The sequence below is a fragment of the Abrus precatorius genome, unplaced genomic scaffold (genome assembly GCF_003935025.1).
Source record: "Abrus precatorius isolate BTA unplaced genomic scaffold, Abrus_2018 Scaffold9, whole genome shotgun sequence".
Classification (NCBI taxonomy): Eukaryota; Viridiplantae; Streptophyta; class Magnoliopsida; order Fabales; family Fabaceae; genus Abrus; species Abrus precatorius.
Genome location: NW_020874439.1, coordinates 25,980,962 through 26,006,330, shown reverse-complemented (window position 1 = coordinate 26,006,330; position 25,369 = coordinate 25,980,962). Strand labels below are relative to the sequence as shown.

Here is a 25,369-nt window from a genome sequence, read left to right as displayed (position 1 = left end):
TATTTAAAATTCAATATATAATTAAATTTAAAATAATTTTTTTAATCCATGCATGCCGTTGTCGGTAATTAGGGTTTATAAATTGTACTTTTTAACTCGTTATGGAAAACACTGAGTGCCTCAGCTAGAAACGACATCGTTTTTCACTCGGCCATCCTTTTTCAGTTCAACCTAGCACTGCTCTTTCTTCAGCGCCGATCACAAACCATCGACTCCACCTTCTGCACTTGCGACTCCTTTGTCAAATTTCGATTCTGTGACACAGAGCTACAGGTTTCTAAACTTTGATTTCCAATTCTTTTCTGTTCCTATTATCTTACTCAAATTTTAAATTCAATGTCTTGCTTTCATGATGTGTACTTGAGATTTGTAAACGTTTACTAATTTGGTTTCAATGCTGTAATTACGTTATTATTATTATTATTATTAGGTACGGACCCTCCACGAGTTTGTGATAAGGGTCATTTGGATAATATGTTTATTCAGTGGGGATTTTGGTGAATTCCTTTTGTATCATGTATAAATTGTGTTGAAATTTGCTCACAGATTAGGAACTAAGCATGGGGGAGGAGAATGAAGACATCAAAACATTCAAGGATTTGGGCTTATCTGAGCCATTGGTGGAAGCTTGTGAAAAGTTGGGTTGGAAAAATCCGTTAAAGATACAGAAAGAAGCCATTCCTCTTGCGCTGGAAGGTTAGTGTTTTGTAGAGTCAATCTCATAGTTGATGTTTTAATTCTGAATGTAAAATGCAAAGTGACAATGATAGTCATATGACGCTGATGATAATTGGATTTTGAACATGATATTTTTTATTTCAATATTATAGTTTTTATACTTGTTTTTGCTGATTGCATATTTTTTCAATAGTGTCCCTCCAATTACTATATTTTCCCTTATCTTTGGTTCTGGAGGGTGGCTTAATATTATTGATGGTCACACCCTATTAAAGTGCTGTTTATTCTTTGTGGTTTGTGTTTTGCAGGAAAAGATGTGATAGGACTTGCTCAAACTGGTTCTGGTAAGACTGGAGCTTTTGCTCTTCCCATATTGCATGCCCTCTTAGAAGCTCCACGCCCAAAAGATTTCTTTGCTTGTGTCTTGTCACCCACAAGGTATGAATGATACTTTGATACCTGATAATGGATTTGATTTTCATGTAATTCAAATTTTCTTGAACGCAATTGTTCAGGCTGATATATATAACAAGTTTATTTGTTCTGTTTTTCACCTTTAAATTGATTCAGAGAACTTGCTATTCAAATTGCTGAGCAGTTTGAAGCTCTAGGTTCTGAAATTGGTGTCAAGTGTGCTGTGGTGAGTTGCTATCTTTTTTATTTCTTATATGATTTGTTATGTATGAATTTCATTGCTTCCTCTGTACTTCATACCTTTGAGTTTGTTTTGTTTTCCCCCGTGAGACTCTTTCCAGAATGATACTTATCTTATTATATGGTGATTAGGAAGTTGTATTCATTACATGCATATTAAACAATCTATTTGATTGACATCTTTTCCTTTTTTCTGTAGCTTGTTGGAGGAATTGACATGGTACAACAATCTATCAAGATAGCAAAGCAACCTCATATTATTGTAAGTGTTACTGCTGCTGTAAGCATGCTTTGATTTAATTTGTTTCTTGTACTTATATAGTGTTAGGTAGGTGGTAATTGAGTAAGATCCAACATCCAAGATTTAATCTTGAGTATGTGTGTAAAATATGTCACTCATGTTTCACTAAAGAAATGCATTCTATTCTTCCTATTTGTTGTTGATTTCTAAATTAATTACGACTTATTTAACTCATTATAGATCAAAACTTATTCATGAATATTGTGATAATTATATGATTTCTCCTGCACAGAGATTAATTGATCAGTTTTCAACTTTTCATATTTTCTTAAATTATTATCTTTGACACATATACCTGGAGAGATATGTATAGTATTTTGTAGTCAAGGTTGTTAGTCTTTGATGCTATGGCCGGTTCACTTCTTAAAAGAACAAGCCTCATCATGGAAAATAGGGGTATTTTGTTGATATTCCACCTCTGGAGGTTTACTAATTATATGTAAAAGAGATTCGTTGGATTATAACATTCGAGTCAATGAGCATTTAACATATTTACTTGGAATTCCAAATTGTTTCTCTGTGTCTTGGCAATGATTTGTTTTTCCTTTTTCCATTTTTCAATTTTTTCCTCTGTTTTTGTTTTGCTTCCAGCCATATTTACACCAAATTTTAAATCTGATTTCACCCACCCTTGCAATTGGCAAAGCTCAAACAACACAAGGGAATATTATAAATGTAACTACAGGAACCCATAATAGTTATAAATCTTTCTCATATTATGTGTCGTTCTTCATCTAATAATGACTTCCATTCATTTTTTGCTTCATATTTAATTTTTTATGAGCCAATCTTTGCATGCTCTTGATAAGTAGACTAACTCAATATTCATTCCCTCCCTCCTCCTGATCAATTGCTTGAATGAAATCTGGTCACAATTTTGTCATTTTCATCCCATAAAAACTTAATTTAAAGTTTGGGTACAACACCTGTATAATGTAGGAGTCCCTATGTCTTTTGTTGGACTGTTCTTTTTCTTTTTTGTGTATGTCTTGGAATTCAACTTGCTTCTTATCGTGAAACTGAATAGATTTAATGATTGATTTCAGTGTTAAGCATGTGTACTGCTTCTAAACTATGAAATTGCACTTTAATGATGCAAACAATTATTCAATTGACAAGAGAAAGCTAAACTTATGCAGAATCTGCATGCATAAGACTCAGATTGTGCTTTTGGATTTAGTGCTGCCTTTAGTTTTTCACAATTTTTTTGGCTTCTCATTTCATCAGTTCTGTATTTTGTTTAATATTTATTTATTGTTTATGTTGAATTCATACTCTTGCAGGTCGGGACACCTGGACGTGTTTTGGACCACTTAAAAAACACGAAAGGATTTTCTCTAAGTAGATTAAAATACTTGGTATGATTTCTACATTATATATATATTGATATTTGTATCTGCATCATAAAAGATTTGAATATTCATATATTTGGTTTTGGTGAATGAATATGGGTGAATGCTTTATTCTTAATTTCTGTTTTTTTCCCCTGTGAATATAGGTGAATGCTTCTAATGGTTATAAATACTGTTTTTTTTTAAATGAAATTATGTATTTTAGAATTCAATGTATTTACAAGAAATGGAGGGCATCCCTATATTTACACCAACAATCCAAGACCTCAAGACAGAGAAAATACTTGCCCTATGGCTTTAGTACTTTTATTCCTTTCTATCCTTAGATTTTTCCATCTATATTTTAGCATATTTATCAGCTGAAAGCTACAATTTTCTGCTCTATTCCTCTATTTCATATTCTTGTCCTCATTTCTGTGTCATACATACAGCTGGACTAACTTGATTGCTCTTGATTTTGAGCAGGTGTTAGATGAGGCAGATAGGTTGTTGAATGAGGACTTCGAAGAATCACTGAATGAGATTTTACAAATGATTCCTCATGAGCGGAGGACATTTCTGTTTTCTGCTACGATGACTAAGAAGGTATATATGTAAATTTATAAAATATTGCACAGTTAGAAAATATATTAATTAAAAATTTTAATCTTTTTCCCCTTGGCATGAATTGACCAAATAATATGCAAGTGAAGCTTTTTCTTTCCATATTCTGAGATTGGAACCCTGTTAGATGTAGGGAAGCTTCTTGGGATTTAACATAAATTCTGGTTGGAGATATATAATTTTTTAATAGATTCTCAAAAGCATTTAATCATGTATTTTTGACCTAATGTATTATATTTTGTTATGTTATGAATTTTCTCAATTAAGGGTGTTATGATGGAAATGAAATTGAACAAAATGGTTTCTTTGGGATGCTTATATGCTGCTGATACTTGATTGTTGACAAGTATTTTTAAATTCTTGTTGCTAATAGAGCAAGGTTCACTTTCACCTTTGCAGGTCCAGAAGCTTCAGAGGGTTTGTTTAAGAAATCCTGTGAAGGTACATCTGTAATATTTGCAAATATGTTTATATATTAAGTAAATTAGTCTCACTCTCTTGAGAGATGCTTAAATTAGTTTGTGTCGCCCTATATTTTAAAAAATTACACTCCCTTCACTTGAGAAGTTAATATTTTACACTTTAGTTGATTTGATTGTAAACAAGCTTCTTAAGGACAAATTCTCTCTCTGTAATTTTTGGTATTAGTGATAGCTAATTTTGAACCCTTACTATCAACTTTGGGGTTGTAGAAGATGAAGTTTCTGGCAACTCAGGAAGTTGCTCAAAAAGGGAAAATGTCTTTGGGAATGTTGTTCACAGTTGCTTGCCCCTGCTGAGGTTTGTTTACAATAAAATGGATTAAAATATAGGACATTTTGTCTCTTAAGGGAAGGGAGTGTGGTAGTTAAAATTAGTAGTGAAGACAATGTAATTTAAGCATCTCTCTATGGAGGAGGAGTGTTATTTACCCACATGTATAAGTTTTTTAGTCCTGATGTTAATCACAGTTTGTTTTATTGGATTTAGATTGAAGCAGCATCTAAGTATTCGACTGTTGACACACTGAAGCAGCAGTATCGCTTCTTGCCTGCCAAACACAAGGTTTCTTTTCTCTGATGTTCAACAAAATGTTGTGTTTCAAAAAAAAAAAATTGTTATCAATTTTACATTGAATTTCTTAATACTCATGGTTTTTGCCCCAATGGAGGCTGCATAAAGACTACTAAATATTCATTGTGGAAGAAGTTATTTGATTTAGTATAAGAGAATTTTCACACTTATATTCAGCAACGTTGCCAAAGATATAGTATAAGTGAAATTTCATAATTGCATGGCTTCGTTTGAAGTTTCTTAAGTTGGCATCATTTTCCTTCAAAATTTATCTGCTGCTTGCAATGTACTAGACTAGAATGCACAATCATTTAGCTAGGACAAACTTCGACTATGAATTAATTCTTTGCTGTGCTATAGATTTAGGAAGCTAAAAGTATGTTATTTAGTAAAATATCATAAAAGATTATGATTTTAGATAGAGACTAGAAAGCACTGAGAAAATGTTTGTATGGAATTAAGATGTCCGGCATTAATTATGCATATGGTTAGAATTCACCATATAAGACTTGAGTAATACTTTTCCCTTGTGCTAGTTTTTGGAAATGAATTTTTGCCCAGTCTGTTTCTAATGACTTTAATAAATTGGCTATTTGGAGTAAAATTAATATAAATTCATTCATCTTGGTTTTTGTGGATCATGTCTATTATCTTTTATGCTTGTGATGATTGTGTTCATTAATTATGGGTGTTTCTCTCATAGGATTGCTACCTTGTCTACATTCTCACTGAAATGGCTGGAAGTACGTCAATGGTGTTCACTCGTACTTGTGATGCAACTCGGCTTCTAGCTTTGATCCTTAGGAATCTTGGTTTAAAAGCCATCCCAATTAATGGTCATATGAGCCAGGTAATTGTACTACAGATCTTGTGTTATGGTTATAATTTGTTCTCAGCTTTTCTTTCCTTATTATGGAAGGGGATTCTGAGATGGAAGGGGTGGTTGTCTTTGTTATCTTTTTTCTGTTATTTATTGGTGTGCCAAGGAAGCATTGTTAACTTGCATTGTAATAATCTTTTTGACAGTCAAAGAGGCTTGGAGCCTTGAATAAGTTTAAATCTGGGGAGTGCAATATTCTCCTTTGCACTGACGTAGCCAGTAGAGGACTGGATATTCCAACTGTAGATGTGGTGATTAACTATGACATTCCCACGAACTCCAAAGTAAGATGTGATATGCATTTCTTTTGTACTTTCATTCATATGTTTAATCATACTTAATGGTTAATCAAAAGTTCACAGTTAGCCCCTTCATGTAATTATACAAGTTTGTTTTCAAGGTAATACATGAATGACACGATACACCTATATTATTAACACAAGACCTGAAATTTTGGGAAGAGATGGACGTTTTAGATTTCTGTTCTTGTGAGCTACAGGATTATATACATCGTGTGGGAAGGACTGCTCGTGCGGGGCGCTCTGGGGTTGCCATTTCTCTTGTGAATCAATATGAGCTGGAGTGGTACATTCAAATAGAGAAGCTCATAGGTAGCATATGCTCTGTATTTGCTTTGAGATTTTATAAGTAACAAAAGTTTCTTATTAATTAACAAATTCAAGTACACTTCAGGTAAGAAGCTACCAGATTATCCTGCACAAGAAGAGGAAGTTCTGCTTTTGGAAGAGCGTGTTGGTGAGGCCAAAAGATTAGCCTTATCGGTAAGATTTTCTATTTAGTTTAGTTACATTATATACTATTTTTTCTTCTTTTTTGGGTCGTTTTTATACTATTTTTCTGTACATTTCTTTTTAAAAATAACAAAAATTAAGATGGGAATTTTGTTGGAAGTTTAAGTTCTGATGGCCCTTTTTATGCGCCTGCACCGGTTGAATTTAGTTTTCATTGATTATAAATAATATGATGATGAATTTTCCTGTATTATTTAGTTTTGATAGCAAGCAATTGTGTGGTAGAAAGGAGTTAATTTTGTATGAGTACGTAAAGATGTGTGCGCCGTGATTATATTCCTGGAATTAGTAAATTATAAATGATGATAAAGGATTTGAAATCAACCAATGTTTATGTGCTTTAAATTAATTATGAGGAAGTACTCAAGTGTTCCTATAATTATTTGTTTGTGTAGAAAATGAAGGAGACTGGAGGGAAGAAGAAACGGAGGGGCGAAGGAGATTTTGAAGAGGAGGATGTGGACAAGTACTTAGGTCTCAAGAATGGAAAATCATCTAAGAAGTTTAGGAGAAGATGAGATCAATGCAGTTGAGTTAGTCATCCTTTGTAATATGCAGTCAAAATTTGACAAAGATAAATTTTGGGCAATTTGAATCAAAATATTTTTCCCTGTCTATTGAACATCATAAATCAGTGGGATATATGTTAAAAGAGGTTAAAAATAAAATATTTTTTATTAAAAATAAAAAGTTGTTATCTTAAAATAATAAAAATGATTCAATAATTTTTTTGTTAATATTTAATAGTGTGTATTTAATATTTTTGTCCAAAGATAGGTGTTAAAAAAATGGAAATTCTTAGTTGCACTCTTGGAAACGGTCGTATCAGAAGTGTAGATTACACCTCCATATATCTTTACCTTGTAGTATAGTGAGGCGGTTGTGTATTGATGCAGGAAGCTTTGGTTATCAAAAGAATATTAATATTTTTTTTAAGTTATTAGATATTACCATTTTATTTAAAACATTCTTCTAGGTCTAACTCTATAGTTTTTCGATTTTTAACTTTTTACATTATTTTTAATTCTATTACATTTTCATTCCAAAAAAATGAGTAATAAATTCTTTACATCAAGATTCAGGAAAGATGTTAATAATTTAATTAGAATCAATTATTAATGCATTGAGTCTAAATCATGGTGAGTTATTCTGAGTCACTTTGCAGTTTTATAGATTTTAATTTACATTTTATAACGAAGTAAAACATTATAGTTCTTTTGATAATTTATTAAGTTTAATATTTTTTATTTTTTTAAAATTGTCTTTGTATTTGGCTCCTTCAACAAAATTTTCTTAGCTCTTCCCTTGACAGTAAATAATGCAATTCTTTTTAAAATCCTATCTATTGTTCTTCAAACATCTCACACTATAAACAATTGTAGTAATATATCAAATTAGATTTAAAATTATTAGTACTACTTAATTTAATCTTGATAATATATAAAAATAAATTTAACCTTCAACTTTGATATCTATCAATCAATTTAGTTTATAAAATTGGCATCATTGGTGAAATTAATCCTTAATATTACAAAAATTAATAAATTTAGTCTATAAATTTGGTAACCATTTCTATTTTGCTCCCTGAATTTAATCTCTAACATTAGGACCGAATTGATTAAGAGTATTTTTTTTATTTAAATCTTTATTCAATAAGTTCTTTTTAAATAATGACATATATCACGAATTTAACGAAAATTTTAATAAGAGAAACTAAAATTAATTTATGTTAATAACTTAAATCAATAAATTTATTGAAACAAATTCAAAAGAGCCTGAGTCATAATTTATTTCCATAAATTGTCTGAGTTCTTTCAAAAAGGTATTAATGCAAAAAATTCAAATTCACCGATACACATCAAAGTTATGTATCAAAATGATTAAATATTTTAAAAGTCAGGAATCAGATTGGCAAATCCTTTTATTGTGGATTCAGATAATTAATAATTGCTAAATTTAAGGACAGATTTTGCTTTTTTTCATAAATTCAAGAATTAAAATGACTAATAATTGTTGATTTACGCACCAATTTGATGACTTATTGCAAAAATATTTTCCTATGACTCGTTCTCTTGTAATATTATCCCACCAATATACATCAAAGGCACCCTTAAAGTCATGTACCATGCCAATCGCCCAAACCAACAATTTCATGGCATTGATCAAGCATATGGCTCCTGAAAACCCAGATAAGTTAAGAAAAGAAATCAGCGGTGCAGTTGCAGAACCATTTCATGCACAATAAAGATGAAGTAATATAAAGGAAACAAAATGACTGCCAATAATAACATTCTGCAACATGCATGCACAACCCAACATATATAATTTACACACATTAGGCGCTTGCAATTTGCACTCTAAAATTACTCTTAAAACACATAGAGTTCAGCCAATTCTTCGAAAGAGTCATAACCAAACTTAGGATCTGCGTTCTCTAACATCCACAATAGATGATCAAAGAGAACCACCTCACAGTTAACCACCAAAACACTTTCATCACTGCCCTTTTGCTTTGACTTGTTGATCAAAGCTTTAAGAAGTGGATGATTCAGATACTTGGAGCTGATCATATACTGTTTCCTTGTGCTGCCAACAAATATAGTTTCACAATTTTCTTCATCTTGCATTCCATGTCCTGCCCATAAGTCTTCCTTAGCAGATTTGGACCTCAGGCTACTATATGATGAAGATCTTCCTAGTTGCTTAGACAAGCTCTTGCACTTGCGGAGTATTACATTGATCTTCTTCATGCTTTCTTTTTTCTTAGGGGGGCGGGGAGTAATTAAGATTTTTTGAGGGATAGGGATAAAGAGAGGGTTGATAAGGAAGTAGCAATGGATGAACACAAAGAAGAACAAATAAGATTAAAATGTACTTACAATAAAGTGTATTGTGTTTTTAAAGAGAGTGAGGAAGGAGGGTGCAAAGTCATTGTATTGGGGTGCTATAAGTGTGGGTTCAGTTTGCAATCAAACATTTTAGTGACACAAACAAGTCATCTTTTGGTTAGTAGTTTTTACTTAACATGCACAACAGACACACACAACAGAAGCTCCTTTCACTGATCAGGCACCCAAGTAACTAGCCCATTGTTTTTCTGAAGCCATCTACTTCTGGCCAAGGACTTTGGTCCCACTCCGAATGCCCATGCCACCCAAAAAGAAAGAACTTGAATTAAAACAAAAAAAATAAAAATGAAGCATGTCAAGTCTTAGATAAAAGAAGGGAAATGTGCAAAGTTATTCGAATGTTTATGATTTTATAGTCAAGCAAAAGGCGTAATATTTTGTCTAAGGGATTGTCTTTTGTTACTCCCATGTGTTTATTGTCACTCCAGTTTAATAAATTTTTACATAAAATATCTTTACTAATACTATGGTTATTATAAGCAAGAGAAAATGGTATTTAAATGAGTGATAATAGACACATCAGAGTGGCAATAGATAGAATCTTTGTTTAAATAGATTAAAAAATTATTATTTTTCTTACATCACTCACTCTTCAGTAATTTTAGTTTTTGCTAAATTTGCCAAACTAGAAAATGTAAAAGATGCTTAATCCAATAGCACGGTTGCTGTGTTGAAAGAGCACCAATTTTCCTAATAAAACCAAGTGCCAAACATATTAAGGCACAATTTAAATAGAACTATGACGAGCTTTAGAGATTCTGAATTCCACTATCAGTTGAAATAGAAAAGTTGTACATTGTACAAGTTGTATGGTACTGTCTTTTTCATTTTCCTATACATGACTAGTTTTTGCAAACGTTTTCCAAACAGGTTTGTTACACTTTTCTCAGAACCTAGTCCTTTTTTGAGGGATACAAGGAACAGTTATTTATTAAGTTCTTATCACTTACATGGTTGACTTCATTGTTGCTATGTACAAACTGATAAGAGCCTTGCTTGACAAGGCTAATAATTCAAGATAACATTTAAGATAAGAAGAGCCACTATTCTGACGTGTATGTGAAATGTGTTACATCAAAAAGATACTTTATTTCTCTGCTATAAATATCTATATGGTTTCGTTAAAAATAGGAAAAAAGGGGCCACTCAATATGTGTCATGGGGTTGATGTCCCACAGGAATGGAACCTTGACTAGGTGCTTTGTCTTGTGGCTGATGCTTAAGGTTGTGCACACAACTGTTTGTCCCCAAAACATCTCACCTTGTTCCTTTTTGACAGTTTTTAAGATTTCAAACATTAAGAATGGGTTAATTGCAGTGAAAAAGGAAAATCAGTTTAAACGTTTTCATTGTGCTGTTAAGTATCGTTCGTTACCTTGTGCTAAAATTTATTATAACAATTAAGTTTTATCTCACTAAAAATTATACAAATCACCCGATGTAATTGAGTTTAGTCTTCCTCTAATCTTTACTAAACTTAAAATCATGTCATCTGCTCTCTTATTTAACATTTTTAGTATTTTCTTTGCATATATCCAAATCACTTAATCAATTTTCCATATTTTTTTTACCGTAGGTGCTAAAATTTATTAGAAGTTTACATATTTAAACTCTACAAACAGTTACCTATACAAGTTGTTCATATCAGTATACAGAAATGGATTGAATGATCTCTATTCTGAGGACATAAAAGCTCAGCCAGTAACTTCAACTTTGAACCAAGTTAAGATATCTTCATTTTCTTCCCTACCGATTATGGCGCACAGTCTTTGAATGTCAATCAAATAGGTACCACTCCCTTTGTGGTCCTCTGAAAATGTGTAACAATTGACTTCATTTGACATTAATATGTATGGCATTGGAATATATGCAATTCAAATATTTGAAGTGAAATGCAAGGTCCGGGTCAACTGGTAAGAAATAATAATGGACAAAGTTTCACACTTTAGAAATTAATTAGTGATATATGAAAGGATACTTTTCCTAATATACTATTAGCAAAATATATGCAAATTGCAATATTAATTAGGTGGCTAAAGATATAGTTGCCAGGTAAGTCTCACATAACCAAAGAATTTGTGGATGACACAGAGAAAAAGATTCATGAGGGAGGAAATTTACAAACACTGCAGAATAGAGCCAAAATAGTTGAGTTTTCACATCTGAAATCTAGTAGATACTGAGTCAGCTATGGTTTGACAAGCAGCGGATCAAGAATTAATTTCATAGCGTTTATGGGAAATATATTTTGGAAACAAGTTGAATAATAATATTTGCTCAATTTAATATTTAATTGATATTTTTGGAGATTTAGTCATTATTCTTTAGTAATTACCTTACTCAAGTTGCACAACTTTTTTTTTCTAAATCTTAATTTAAATCAGTATTTTTCAGGTGATTTTCCTTTTTCTAATTTCTTTTTAAACATGTCCAAACGGCAATGTTATTTGACGGTTATCTATGCAAGTGATTAAAAGAAACATGTTCTATGGTAATTATTTTTCAGTAATTAAGGACAATGCAAAACTTTGAGTTTAAAAACTTGCATACGAACTTTCTAGTGCCTTGTGTTCCACACTACTTAAATGAATTGAAGTTAGCGTGTTTTAAGTTTTAAATATGCTTTTCATCGCTCTTTTAAATATTTTAAATTTCTTATTTAATCTTTTATTTTTAAAATTACAATTTAATCCTTTTATGTATATTTTTTTTCTTTTTCCACATACTTCCTCTCAGTTTTTCATTTGTTTTCCTTATCAAGTTTAGGTGTATCTTAGGAATAATGAATCAAATAAAAAAATTTATGATATTTAAAGGGACTAAATAGATTAAAGAAAAACACTTAATAGATGAAAGAATAACTGAGAAATCATATAATCTTTTTACAAACATTAAATTATAACATTTTCAAAACAAAAGATTAAATAATTATAATATTTATAGAGCCTACAAAATTAAACACTATTTCAGTAAAACATGAACTGTGTTCCCAGGTACAGGAAGGGAAACTAGACAAATGACTGCAACATGTTGCAAAGTGACAAAAGCTATGCACGTAGACAATTTGTCTACAAGCCAAACCTCTTCCACATGATCCGATTCCATGAATCTTGAACATGCAAAACCACAGACAAGCACTGTGTGAGGATGGTATATATGATCTGCATGTTGGCATATATGTATTGCTATGTAGTACATACACTCATCGACATTTGGACATGGACATTGTGACATTCATTCTTTTGTAGCAAAATTATTGCAATCTAGATCAATTTGTTTACTTGGTCATATTTTTCAATCAAATGAAAGCAATAATCTAACACTCAGTTAAGGAGCCAAACTTTATTTTTGATGATATTCTCAACAGTTAGTAACAATAGATAAGGGATACACGTGCCGTTGTTATGGTTGATTGATGGAGACACTGTGCCATAACTTTAACTTATAGCTTGCAATAGCTTCTTAGTTATGGTTGAAATGCCAATAATTCACTCCTACAAAAAGAACTTTATCAACAGTCTCAAGCACAACTAGTTCCTTTTCTCCTCCACAATAGTTCCTCATTATCATAATTCTCCCTTTCCATCTAACAATGCAAATCTTTAAAGTTTTTGAATCCTATTCAACACTAACAATATGACTTAGTTTTTCAATTAAAACTTTGATTGTTGATAAATTTTCATTCTGCTAAATTATTTATAGAAAATTAAGTAAAGCTTTTGGTCATTTATAAGTGTGTCAAATTAAGTTGAATATTTTTTACTCATCAACTCGCCTAATGCCTCATTTTAACATGTCGAAATGTGGGTCAATGGCAGGGTCAGGATGGATTGGTCTTTAGGACCTATTTTTAACTTCAAAAAATAAAATAATGATTTATTAATTAAATATTAATTTTTTAATAATATAAATTAATTTTTTAAGTTTTTATTAATTTTTATAATTTTTAATTTATTGGCCCACTAATTTTTTATTTTTTATTTTAGTCTTTGATGAGTTGGTCCACTAGCTCACTAACCCACTGTTAAATGAGTTGAATAAAAAATATAATCTATTTTCTAAAATAGGATAAGATGAGTTGACTCACTTTAACACATCTAATTATTTATTAGCTTATAATCTTTATTTTCATCTACTTTTCTGTGTTTTTAAGCATGATTAGTAAAATAGAATCTCACATGAGTTTCAAAACAAAGAATAGTTTTAATTGAAGAGATTTGTATTAGGAAAGTCTATTTTGATGAAAAGAAACAATATTGAAAACGTTAAAAAAAAATTTGTGCAAATTTTGAAAGTTTAGTGAAGCATGTTTGTGAAAATATGTGCACACTCGTGCTAATTAACAATTCAGCACACTTAAAGTCCTTATAAAATTACTAACATGTCTGAGCAAAAAATTTTCACAACCATGCAGGTATTAGCACACTCATGCTATTATAAGTATGACTGTACTTTGGCAGATTTATCATACCTTTAATCACCTTATTAAGCTTGAACCTTAACAACAAATTGTGAATATCTTGAGCTCCTTGACGTGAAAGAACTGAGATACTTTTGATGCTTAATCACTAGGAAATTCTCTCTTCCCCCTCTAGGAGCCATTAGGAGTTTTAATTCTTACTAGATTATTTTGTAATAAAGGGTTACTATGAATATTGAATTTATGTTATTATTTTGAATTTGTTTATAATTATGAGTAAATAAATCTTTAAACGCAGACTATAGTGAATCTTATGTGTTAACTAGTTGTTTATCATATTTTAATATAATTTATGTTTTCTATTTTCATGTGATTGTTCTATTATTTTTATAAAAATATGTTAAGAATTAATTACTCTCAAAATAATCTTATTTAGTAAGTAAAACCTCGTGTTCTCAATTAGTGGCTCGTATAATAGAGTCAAGATGCATAGAAAGAATATCAAGGCTAGATGTAAAGCAAATGCTAATCCTCCTCCTCCTATATACAAAAAAAAAGAAAAAGAAAAACAGAAATAAAACTCCTTGAAACACAATTTTAAGGTAATAAACTGGACCAACGAAAATAGAGTGAGTTAGAAGACTCTCTAGAAAAATAAGTTCAAAATAGCAGCTTTTTTTTTTTTTTGGGTCAAACTCACTTCTTTTTTGTAAGTAATCTCATATTCAAAACCAACTTTTTCTTTTTCTATAATTATTTCTAGACCATTTTGCAAACAGTACCATATTATTTTAATATTTTTGCTTCCATGGAAGGTTCTTCGGTTGATCAAAAGCAGCATGACATACAGTGACCCAAAATATGTATTTTGTTTTATTAAGGAGTGACCCAAAAGTTAGAGACTTAACACTTGCTCACAAAGAATAAAAAGGGTCCAAAACAATAGCTTTGGATGACTAGGCCCAAAATATGTAGTGGATTGTTGTGCTGTTTTTTTCAGCCCACAATGAAAGACCAAAACCATGAAAAAAAAAAAACTACAATAAAAACACTCAGAGAAACGGTGAACTTGGCGGTGCCGTTGGCCATGGAAGAAGCAGAAGTAGGAGTTGCAGCAACAGCCTCTTCACAGAGAAAGCCAAAGAGGAAACGAGCCGTAGCACCGCGTGATCCTGAACTCGACCGTCTCAACTTGCTTCCATGGAACCCCGCTCTTCCTCAACACGACAACGACGACGACGACACCTTCTCCTTGTTCATTGGCTCCAACGAACTCGAAGGAGGTTCGTTCGTATAACATACTTATTTTTTAATTGCTATAAATATTTTGGAATCTGATTACATTTTATTTTTATTGAATAAACTTGAGAACTCAGCATTTTTACCTGAAGGATTTTGTTTGCATTGGTGGCCTTATGAAGAAACGTGTTGCTTCAAGTTCTAGGGTTTAAGATTTATCTTTTTGCTTTTATTTTATTTTGTTCGTGTTGTGGATGCAGGTTTTCTTTCGCTCGAGGAGATTGATGAGGCTGAATATGGTTTGAATATTCCTCAACCTGAAGATGACAAGAGGAAGAAGAAGAAGTCTAAAGAGGACGGAAATGTGAAGAAAAAGCAACAAGATGGAGTTGATGGTGTTTGTAGTGATGTGGCCGAAGCGCAGTTGGATGAGAGTATGGAATTAAAAGAGAAGAAAAAGAAGAAGAAGAAGAAGAAAAAGAAGGATGCTGGTGAAAACCAGAAAGTTGAGAAGTTAGATGCAGGTAATTGCGTGTTTAATTTTACTTAAATTAATTAATTTCAAATTATGTGTATGTATATGTGTTAGCATGCTCGCGTTTGTGTAAATTCCTGAAATGTGAATTGTTTGTGGTATGCTAATAATTGTTATGCTCGTGTTGGCATATCTGCTTCTAGGTTTAGATACTGATGTGAAGGGTGATGATATTGGGGAAGAGGACATCGATGAAACTGAATTTTATGCATGGAACGAGTTGAGGCTTCATCCTCTCCTAATGAAAGCAATAAGCAAGCTTGGCTTCAAGGAACCAACACCGATACAGAAGGCTTGTATTCCAGCTGCTGCTCATCAAGGGAAGGTTGTTTGAAGCTCTTGTTCAGGCCTTGTGTTGGTTTTTATACTAAGATTACTGGATTAGCTTTAATGAGAATTCTTGTGTCTGCATTTGTCAGGATGTTGTCGGGGCTGCTGAGACTGGATCTGGTAAAACCCTTGCATTTGGTTTGCCCATTTTGCAACGCATTTTGGAGGAGAGAGAGAAGGCTGCAAAAATTACTGAAGAAAGGGGTGACGAACCTGAAAAGTATGCTCCTACAGGCCTTTTAAGGGCTCTTATTATTGCTCCCACTAGAGAACTTGCACTTCAGGTACTTGTCAAGGCTTTCTGTTCATTTTCATTACTGTTAGTTGCTTTAGTATTATGATGATGTTTATATATGTTTGTTTTATATAACTAAGGTGGGAAGTGAGAAATTTTATGTTGTGCATTTTGTTTTACAGTAGTTACAAACGATTCTCACATGGTTTAATTTAGGCACTATTCTTGCCCATTAGAGAGAGTAACTTGGGTGGGATTTTCTTCCATGTTTACTTGCAACAATCAAGAGTTTTATGAGGATGATATCATGATAATAGATTTCTGAAGTTTTTATTGCAATGGGTGGGACCATGGGACAAGATTATTCTAACAGAACATAGCAAAATTGTGCCTCCTGATTACTGGAAACCAGTATTTCTACTCTATGGAATATGGTTTCAGTCAATGAATAATAGGTTAGACACCAAGAACACTTGTAGTAACAGGTGGGAGACTTTTCTAATCATATTAAAATGTGGGCCACTAAAAAGATCTGGTTTCTAAAAATGATATTTGGTTGGATTCAGGACTTCAAAGGTTGTTTGAAAACTGAAATGAATGCTAACAATGAGCAGTTTCAGCATTGAAAACAATTGACTGGTTTTTTTAAAGCATTCTAACTGAAATAAGTTAAATAATGCTGAAAACATTCAGCATGAAGGAGGTTTTTGCATCAATTTCTTCGTGATCTCAATGAAGAGAAGTATGCTAAAACTTTATATGCAGTTTTGTGAAGTAACCAATGTCATATGCTTGATATTGTCAGTCTGTTGGTTGGTTGTGCTAATTTTAGTTTCCTTAATTAGTTGTTCTTTTATAATATTTGTAGATTATTGTCATTGCATATGGTATTTTGTACTTATGCTCGCTGGCACTGCTGTACTGATGTTGTTTCATGTGGATCTACTGTTGAACATAGAAATAAGCTGTGCTGACATGTCAACCTTTGGAATCTAATTAAAATATAATATGAAAATCTTTATATTTAACATGCTTTCTGGGTCATTTTTTATTATTTGGTGCTGTGATTGCCTTTTCAGGTCACTGATCATCTGAAAGCTATAGCCAAGAATATTAATGTTAGGGTGACCCCTATAGTTGGGGGAATTTTAGCAGAAAAGCAGGAGAGACTTTTAAAAGCAAGGCCTGAGATTGTGGTTGGCACTCCAGGGAGGTTATGGGAACTTATGTCAGGTGGAGAGAAACATCTAGTTGAGGTAATTGCTAATGCTATGCATTATGAAGTATGAGTATCACTGAATATATATTCTTTCAGATTAAATTATTATTCTGGTGAATTATAATTCATTAGATAATTGACAAGGGGGAAAACATAGTGGAAAACTGGGAGTATAATTAGTAGCTCTCTTATCTGCAGAAGTAAATAGAAGAAAAATATGAATGGTGAAGAAGACAAGAAGCACCTAAATAATGGGCTCTTGGCAATTCTTGATCCTAAAGCCCTGATCAAAAGACTTATTTTATTGCAAGAGTGATATATTGCCTATTCCTATCTAAATATTATATTGGTTAAAGAAAAGGCAATGCATACTGGGTAATGTCTGATATCATTTTGCCTATGTTTATTAAATTGATACAGCAGGTAATAATATAAGTTGGAGTTCAATGCATAGACTTGACATATTGTTTTCATTCAGAGCATTTTTGACACAGCCATGTTGATTTGCAGTTACATTCATTGTCTTTCTTTGTACTTGATGAGGCTGATCGAATGGTACAAAATGGTCATTTTAAGGAGTTGCAGTCTATAATTGACATGCTTCCCATGTCCAACATCTCCACTGAAGATAAATCTCAATATGCACAAAATTGTGTTACAGTTTCTAGTTACCAAAGAAAAAAAAGGCAAACTCTTGTTTTTTCTGCAACTGTTGCGCTGTCTGCTGATTTTCGCAAGAAGCTAAAGCGTGGTTCAATACAACAGAAGCAATCATCGGCAGATGGATTGAATTCTATTGAAACTCTTTCTGAGCGAGCAGGAATGAGATCCAATGCTGCAATTATTGATCTTACTAATCCATCAATATTAGCAGCTAAGCTTGAGGAATCATTTATTGAGTATGTAAAGTCATATCTAATCTCTGGAACTCAAGTTTTAGAAAATGCTTATATTTCTTTAGTGGTGGAATCATTGTGTAGTTTATATGTGAATTTGGTACTTATTTACTTATGCCTACTATTGTGTTTCATTATATACCCTAGGCCACGTACTATCAATTCCTCCTTGTGCTAATAGAGTTCTAGTTTATTGTTGAGAGCTTTTGCTAAATTTCTTCATAGCCCCTTTTATAATCTTTTCAACTTGGAAGTCTCTCATACTCAGTATCCATAATTAATGTTTAGTATGACATGAGATGTAATTTTTGTTTGTTGATGCCACATTATTTGTTATTGGATGCAGATGCAGGGAAGAAGATAAAGATGCCTATTTGTATTATATTTTGACTGTCCATGGACATGGCCGCACAATAGTTTTCTGTACATCAATTGCAGCTTTACGGCATATTTCTTCCATACTGCGCATTCTTGGCATCAATGTTTGGACTCTTCATGCCCAAATGCAGCAGCGTGCACGTTTGAAGGTTTGCTTCCTGTTAGAAATAAAATATAAAACTGTTGGTGTGTGACTTTATAGTTTAAGCTTTTAGGGTAGTTGGTTTGGAATATGGTATTAGAGCAGAGTCTATCTAGTCTTGGTATCATAGTAGTCAATCTCAAATGATGGCATGGAAAAGCCAACCCCTAACACTACAGTGGATAGCGGGATGACCACTATTTTGAAGTTTTAAGTTACAAATATCATAAATTATATTCCACGCATGCACACAAATCTGCTGAAAAATATAAATACACCTAATATGGAAGACATTCATAATTAATGATCAAAGATGAGAATTTGAGAACTAAATGCACATCGATAACAATAAATGTCAAGAAATCACGTAAGATACCTATACAGTGATGGAACCAGTGCTTGGTGTTCCCTATGGCTGAGTGGCTGAAGCCATTGCTTTACAGCTTACGGGTTGACTAGAACAGTGATATCTTTACTGGGAAATGGCTGGAAAATGCTGTACCATACCAGAAATGTCTTCAGACAAAGATGGGTCTTTGTCAAACAGGAGAAGTGATATGTTTGTGGTTGGGCAGTGTAATCGCTGTGCAACACCAAAAATTTCGGCAGAAAATTAAGGTTTTTGAAATGGTAGAATAGTGGTTGAGATAGCAGTGATTTCCCACAATTGGCACTGCTATGAGCATGACACAGAACCTCTCTTTGGCTTGCTTTTTTCAAGTTCTGTTTTCTTTGCTGTGCTTAAAGGTCTATGGGATAATATAGTTAACCTTTCAGTCATCATGTTTGACTTTATTTCTCCATAGTATATAACATTGTATGTGATCATTGGTTGATTTGTTTTATTTGTGGAGCATCTGCAAAAGTTGAGTGGCGGTAAGGCATCTTTAAAGATGCATTTATTCTACTCCAATTAAATGTACCAAAGGACTGTAGAGTGTGCTAAACATCACAGAATTTGGTCTCCTTGACACCATGGCTTTGTAACTAACTGTTGGAAACCCTTCCAAAGTAGGCCATGCCCAAGGCTTGATAAAGACCCAAACATATTCCATAAGAAATTTATTGTCTTTTAGTGTTCTTGAACAAGTGTCCAATAGATTCTCATGTTGATCAACGCATAACACATTCATCAAGTGAAAGGGCAATGTGAGGCCTACTACTTGCACTGGGTCATTAGCATGGTAGTCAAAATCGAGATTCTATGTAAGATCAGAGGAGGGGTGTAAGATGGTAACTCGTAGAATCGTAACACGAATCGTAAGATCTTACAAAATTAGATAAATGTATATAAAATACTATAATGTATAAAAATAAAGGAAGATAAACAAAGAAAAATGAGGGAAGGAAACCACCCTTAACTCAAAACAAAATTAGGGACACATGCCCATTAAAAACAGAGACAAAGAAGAGAAAGAAAAGATAGATTAGGTAATGTAATATGATGGAAAGACTATTTTATCCTTAAAAAAATTTAAAACAGAATCATTTTAAGGGCAAAAAGGGAAAGTTATATTGTTTTTAAAAGGTAAAAAATCTTTTTTACCCTTAAGAAACCCTAAAATCTGCCTCATTCTGGGGATAGAAAGGAAAAGTCGACAACTTTTGCTCCAGCGGCACTGTTGATGGCTACAAATATAGCTGCGATGGTCGTTACAGTAAAACGTTCCGCTATGACAAGTCGCCGGTGCAGAGCAGAGTTGCCCACACAGAGCAGAGTCGTGAGAGCAGATTTTGTCATTAGAATGCAAGCTATAGGGATCGCAGAGCATAGGAACGAAATCAAAGATCAAAGGAACGGTCTAGGGATTGCAGAACAAAATCAATTTTAGGGTTTCAAGCAAACCGGGTCGCGGGTTATTGGGTTAGAAAACATGTGAGATCGTCCGTCCTTACCAGTTTTATGTTCTAGCATGGCGATCCCACCCGATCTGGCTAAATTACGATGGTAGTCAAAATCGCTCTCAGAAAAAGGAAAAAAAAAAAAGACTTAAGAGCTTTGATTTTCAACTCAGTTTACCCAGAGGGAATCTTTGATAATCAGGGTAGTGGCTAGTGGTAATAAGAATTGACAAGAAGGAAAGTAACCAAACTGAAGAATCTAGAGTCCAAACTCTTATTTTGAGGATTTCTTATGCTCAACTAATGATCTCAACTTTTTCGCCTAATAATATATGTATATTTTTTTTATAAAATAAAGTGAACCTAGATACTGAACTTTAAAAGTGTACTGCCCATCCATGAGCAATGTGTGGGTCTAATTTGTCTCTCCTTTCATATGGCATGGAGCTCAGATCCTTGAAATTGTGATTAACTATAGTATTTTATTCCTGAGTCATCTATTAATTTCATCAAATATTGCATTTTATTTCCCTAATCATTTTGTTTTTGTTTTCCTCCCTTGTTTGATGTAGGCCATTGATCGCTTTCGTGAAAATGAAAATGACATACTTGTTGCTACAGATGTTGCTGCCAGGGGTCTTGATATTCCTGGTGTTAGAACTGTTGTCCACTATCAACTTCCACATTCAGCAGAGGTTTGCTACCTTAATTCTTTAATCTATATATTTTTGTATATTACATCTGAAACTTGTTTTTTATTTTTAGGTTTATGTTCATAGAAGTGGAAGAACAGCCAGAGCTTCTGCTGAAGGTTGTAGTATTGCTTTAATCTCACCAAGAGATACGTCAAAGTTTGCTTCATTGTGCAAGTCATTTTCTAAGGTGTGTTCTTGGAACGGTATTTTTTTTTTTTGGGTTTAAATTTAAGCATTTATATCAGAGATATTAAAGTTGTACTTTGTTGCTATTTTTTTTTTCTCTCTGACTCAAGCTGGTTAATAAGAATTGGTTAAGATATGTTTTTGAAGAAAATGGAGTAAACTAAACATCTTTTACTTTAAAAAAAATAAGTCACTAATCCATGCTGCTTCATCTAGACCAAAATAATTAATTTACCTTTCTGTATTTTCTCTTGGTTGTTTATGCAGGATACCTTTCAGCGGTTTCCTTTAGAGAACTCATACATGCCAGAGGTCCTAAAACGATTGTCTCTTGCACGTCAAATAGACAAAATAACAAGGAAGGATTCCCAGGTATACTGATTCAGCTGAATTCATACTGTTAAGCTTCTGGAATTTATTCATGCAACCATGTTAACTTAAATGAATCAAGTGAGCTTGGAATTTGTCATTTTTGTATATATGATTTAAGATTGTTTTGAATTTAATTACCCAACCTGATAGATATTCTTGTATGCCCTTACTTTTCAGGTTAAAAAGTTAAATTTATGTTTTGCTTTATTACTTCCTTTCTGACAGTTTCTCTATTCAATGATTCTTGATTTGGTAGTCTCTAATGGTTGTAGGTTATAGCCTTGTCTATGTTTTTTTTACCTTGTCAGGAATCTTATGCTTCAACCATTTCTGACCAGATGTGTACTTCTATGTATGAATTGTATTTTTCTTATTGTAGGAAAAGGCTGAGAAAACATGGTTTGATCGGAATGCTAACTCAGTGGAACTAGTTACAGAAAATTATGACAGTGAGGAGGAACAAATGAACAAATATAAACAAATGAAAGCCAGCTCTAGACAATTGAAGAAATTGCAGGAGGTTTGATACTCTCTTTTTAAAAAAAAATGAAATGATGTGTAGCCAATATTTCTTAGTCCTTCAAAAGTACTTAATTTTCAAATTTTATAAATTGCAGGAGCTCAATGTGCTGATTTCTCGTCCGTTACAATCAAAAACATTTTCGCATCGATATTTAGCAGGGGTATTGTCCTTATTATGTTGTTATTTCACCCTGGCACTTACTCTTGACTACTTTCATCATGCCCTTTGACCAAGAGTGATCATTGTTACAAAAGTATAATTCTACTTTTTGATGATATTATTTGGAAGTAGCATAGTCATTGACAAGCAGCACATAGAGCACAAGTATATCAATTTAATGTGCATGCCTTTGTTTCCGTCATTTCAAAGTGAGATCTTGGGGTGAGCTGGCTGTAGTACTTCTAGGTGCTAACAATTCTATCATCCCACCAGAGTGTGGCCATATGTTTTCCATTTTCTACTATAAAATCAATCGTAATTGGTAATCTATTTGTTAGATCTGTATATGCTACCAGGATAAGCTTAATATTTTCTTCTCAGCGAAGAAAGGATTTTTGGTATTTTCCTGTTGGATAATGCCTCAATAGTGTCATGCTAACTGATAAATGTCAAGATGGTAATGTAATGCCTTAATGTTTAAAAATTGATTGGATAGACATTATTGGGAGCATGTTTTTTCATTGTTTCTTTTCCTTTCATCTTTTATTTTTTACCTTAACGTTTGGGGACAAATTTCTAATGTAATACTTACTCTCTTTCAGGCTGGTGTCACACCCCTCATGCAGGAACAACTGCAACAATTAGCAAGGCAAAAATTAAGTGGTCACCAAGGTTCAGGACTGGGCAAAAAAGGAAAATTGGTTGTGATTGGTCAAGATTGTGTGGAAGCACTTCAGGCACTACGAAATGCTGGTGAAGAGGTATAAAGTTTCACCTTTTTTCATATTCTGGCATTTTTTTACTTTGTGAATCGTGTCATGGTCAACAAAGGTTCAGACTTCCGACATGAGGTTTGCCTTGCCTGATATATAAATTATGTCCTGATGTTGTAAATGTCATATTTTCTTCAGAAAAAGAGCATTGCTAAAATTGCATTGTTCTTCTTCCTCTTTTTTCCTTCCATCTTATTTTCTTTATTTGGCCTTTCATTTCATACTCTTGGATATTGAAAGTGTTTTTGGGTTAACTTCTTGATTATAGGAAAAATGATAGCTATATGTGTTATATGATTTAATTTTTTATCATATGTTGATGTAGAATTTTTACACTATCATCTATGTATTGCCCTATACATCATTAAAATAGCTTAACTTTGGTAACTACTATCTGATCGAACTCTATGGGTGACGTGGTAGCATATAATTTGATGATAGTGTATAAAAACAATTATATTGTTAGTAGATCAAAATTAAACTCCTATTTATTTTTAAAAAAAGTATAATCTAGTTTCTTGTGGCAGAAATATTAGGAAATTCTGTTTAGTAGAAGGGTAATATTCACCTTGCTTTAAGATTGAACTTATGTTTTGTTCGTATTGTTTTTCCTTTTGCCTCTTTTCTCACAGGTGCGAATGGATGTCAAGGATATGAAAGGAAAACAGAGAAATATAGATAATTTGAAAAGAAAGAGAAAAGAGGAGAAGAAACGTAAGCTTTTAGTCTTAATATATCGTTTTCTTCCTTATTCTTTAATTTATTATTTGCGCTTCTAGTTGGTTACAAAAACTAAAACACTGGTATGCTGTTCCAGGTTTGCGTGATCAGCGTAGAAAGCAGAAGAGAAAGCTAAAACATGAGAATGAATAAGAATTGTATACATCAGTGAGACATTAAGGTAAAGTTTTGCACAACCAAAATTTTGTTATATGTTGCTGAAATTTTTAAAGCAGCGTCTGTAGTTTCTCCTGCTTAGTTTTGGACCTTTGAATTTGTGGATGAATGTATCACATACAAGATCCTGTATCGAGTAGTGGATATGATTGAGTTTATCGTAGGAGCCCCATTATCATCTTTGATAATTATCATGTAATAGTCATGTTTGAAGAATGCAGTGTTTCTAGATTCACATTGGCCAGATTGCTGCAGCAGAGACTAGACTTTCTCGTGGGATTATTGTTTGGAATTTTGCTCAGTCGCCTTACTTTATATTTAGCCAATTTTAAATGTTCTGAATAACAAATATGGATCAGTGATTTGTTGGGAAGAAAGACTAGCAACGAGTTTATTTAGCTTCTCTCTTATGGAATCAAATAATCAGTGATGTCATGGTAGTTGTTCCCACTCAAATAAAGAGCATGCATGGAAATGTTATAAAGTAAAATGTGTATCGGACTCCTGAAAAGAGAATATAGGTTTGAAATAAGCCTTTCACTAGAAATCCCGATGATAATGTATTAATAATTTTCAATATATATATATATATATATATATATATATATATATATTTTAGTTAGTGTTTTAGAACACTGATTAATATTAATTTTTAAATAAATAATTATAAAATTATAGAATAAAATGTGTTCAATTTTTTATTTTAGGAGTCTTGTTTTGTAATTGGCAAATGCTGTATAAAAAACAAAGCTTATTTTGTCAAACCAGAGAAGTCCTTAATAATCCAAGATTGTCAACTGCTTCACTGGAGTGAGATTTTACAATCTGTCAAGGAATTGTTGCCTTTAATTATTATGATAAAAACTTGGATTTAGGATCATGGTCTACTATTCTCGTATATTTATCGTTACTCTATTATTTAAGATTTTTCTTATGTAAAATATCTTTATTATTAATATGGTTATAAGAGAAAAAAAAATGAACACTTTAAAAAAATTACTAAATAAAAGTAATAATAAATATTTAAAAATATCAAAAGGCACACCCATATAAACATTTATTTTTCTTGGCTTGAAACAAGAAATAAACTATACTATTGTTGTAAATGGAAATGGTAATTTATGTTATTATCATTCATCTGTACCTTTATGATCCATTTGGATTAAAAGGAAAACCAAATCAACGATGCGTGTTTTTTTTTTCGGTTTAAAAGAAAATTAAAGAAAATAAAAGTATAACTTTTTGAAGCCAAAGTTTAAAGCTTTCCTTCTACTATTTTCTCTTCA

The 25,369-nt window shown here is 32.4% G+C and overlaps 3 protein-coding genes across 6 annotated transcripts; 2 read left to right on the top strand and 1 right to left on the bottom strand.

Annotated features, from left to right (window-relative positions):
- The first annotated feature begins 120 nt into the window (after positions 1-120).
- Positions 121-6,967, top strand: LOC113848959 (DEAD-box ATP-dependent RNA helicase 10). 2 transcript variants are annotated; one of them, XM_027478417.1, is made up of 14 exons: positions 121-273; positions 552-696; positions 987-1,116; positions 1,249-1,318; positions 1,532-1,594; positions 2,917-2,991; positions 3,451-3,570; positions 3,988-4,029; positions 4,558-4,632; positions 5,345-5,491; positions 5,668-5,805; positions 6,021-6,132; positions 6,215-6,303; positions 6,729-6,851. In XM_027478417.1, the coding sequence occupies exons 2-14, from the start codon at positions 561-563 to the stop codon at positions 6,849-6,851; spliced, it is 1,320 nt and encodes a 439-aa protein (XP_027334218.1). In that variant the 5' UTR covers positions 121-273; positions 552-560. The 2 variants fall into 2 exon arrangements, with proteins under 2 accessions (XP_027334218.1, XP_027334217.1); XM_027478416.1 differs by having other exon boundaries at positions 123-273; positions 547-696; positions 6,729-6,967.
- Positions 6,968-8,691: 1,724 nt separating this feature from the next.
- Positions 8,692-9,172, bottom strand: LOC113851531 (auxin-responsive protein SAUR76-like). The gene has a single exon (XM_027482040.1). The coding sequence runs from the start codon at positions 9,081-9,083 to the stop codon at positions 8,703-8,705; it is 381 nt and encodes a 126-aa protein (XP_027337841.1). The 5' UTR covers positions 9,084-9,172; the 3' UTR covers positions 8,692-8,702.
- Positions 9,173-14,730: 5,558 nt separating this feature from the next.
- Positions 14,731-24,486, top strand: LOC113849255 (DEAD-box ATP-dependent RNA helicase 13). 3 transcript variants are annotated; one of them, XM_027479019.1, is made up of 15 exons: positions 14,731-14,945; positions 15,162-15,425; positions 15,580-15,761; positions 15,856-16,050; positions 17,081-17,257; positions 17,731-18,119; positions 18,463-18,643; positions 21,051-21,173; positions 21,244-21,360; positions 21,627-21,731; positions 22,111-22,251; positions 22,349-22,414; positions 23,016-23,174; positions 23,819-23,900; positions 24,004-24,486. In XM_027479019.1, exons 1-15 carry the CDS (start codon positions 14,750-14,752, stop codon positions 24,057-24,059), a joined length of 2,433 nt encoding a protein of 810 aa, XP_027334820.1. In that variant the 5' UTR covers positions 14,731-14,749; the 3' UTR covers positions 24,060-24,486. The 3 variants fall into 3 exon arrangements, with proteins under 3 accessions (XP_027334820.1, XP_027334821.1, XP_027334823.1); XM_027479020.1 differs by having other exon boundaries at positions 15,586-15,761; positions 24,004-24,479; XM_027479022.1 differs by lacking the exons at positions 23,819-23,900; positions 24,004-24,486 and adding an exon at positions 22,546-22,595 and having other exon boundaries at positions 23,016-23,099.
- The last annotated feature ends 883 nt before the right edge of the window (positions 24,487-25,369 follow it).

Excerpts from the sequence above, each read along its gene's own strand:
- LOC113849255 (XM_027479019.1), top strand. The coding sequence starts at position 14,750 with ATGGAAGAAGCAGAAGTAGGAGTTGCAGCAACAGCCTCTTCACAGAGA. Across the intron at positions 17,258-17,730 it reads GAGAGAAACATCTAGTTGAG|TTACATTCATTGTCTTTCTT; the intron begins GTAATTGCTAAT and ends GTTGATTTGCAG. Across the intron at positions 18,120-18,462 it reads CTTGAGGAATCATTTATTGA|ATGCAGGGAAGAAGATAAAG; the intron begins GTATGTAAAGTC and ends TATTGGATGCAG.
- LOC113848959 (XM_027478416.1), top strand. The coding sequence starts at position 561 with ATGGGGGAGGAGAATGAAGACATCAAAACATTCAAGGATTTGGGCTTA. Across the intron at positions 4,633-5,344 it reads TCTTGCCTGCCAAACACAAG|GATTGCTACCTTGTCTACAT; the intron begins GTTTCTTTTCTC and ends TTTCTCTCATAG. Across the intron at positions 5,492-5,667 it reads TTAATGGTCATATGAGCCAG|TCAAAGAGGCTTGGAGCCTT; the intron begins GTAATTGTACTA and ends TCTTTTTGACAG.
- LOC113851531 (XM_027482040.1), bottom strand. The coding sequence starts at position 9,083 with ATGAAGAAGATCAATGTAATACTCCGCAAGTGCAAGAGCTTGTCTAAG.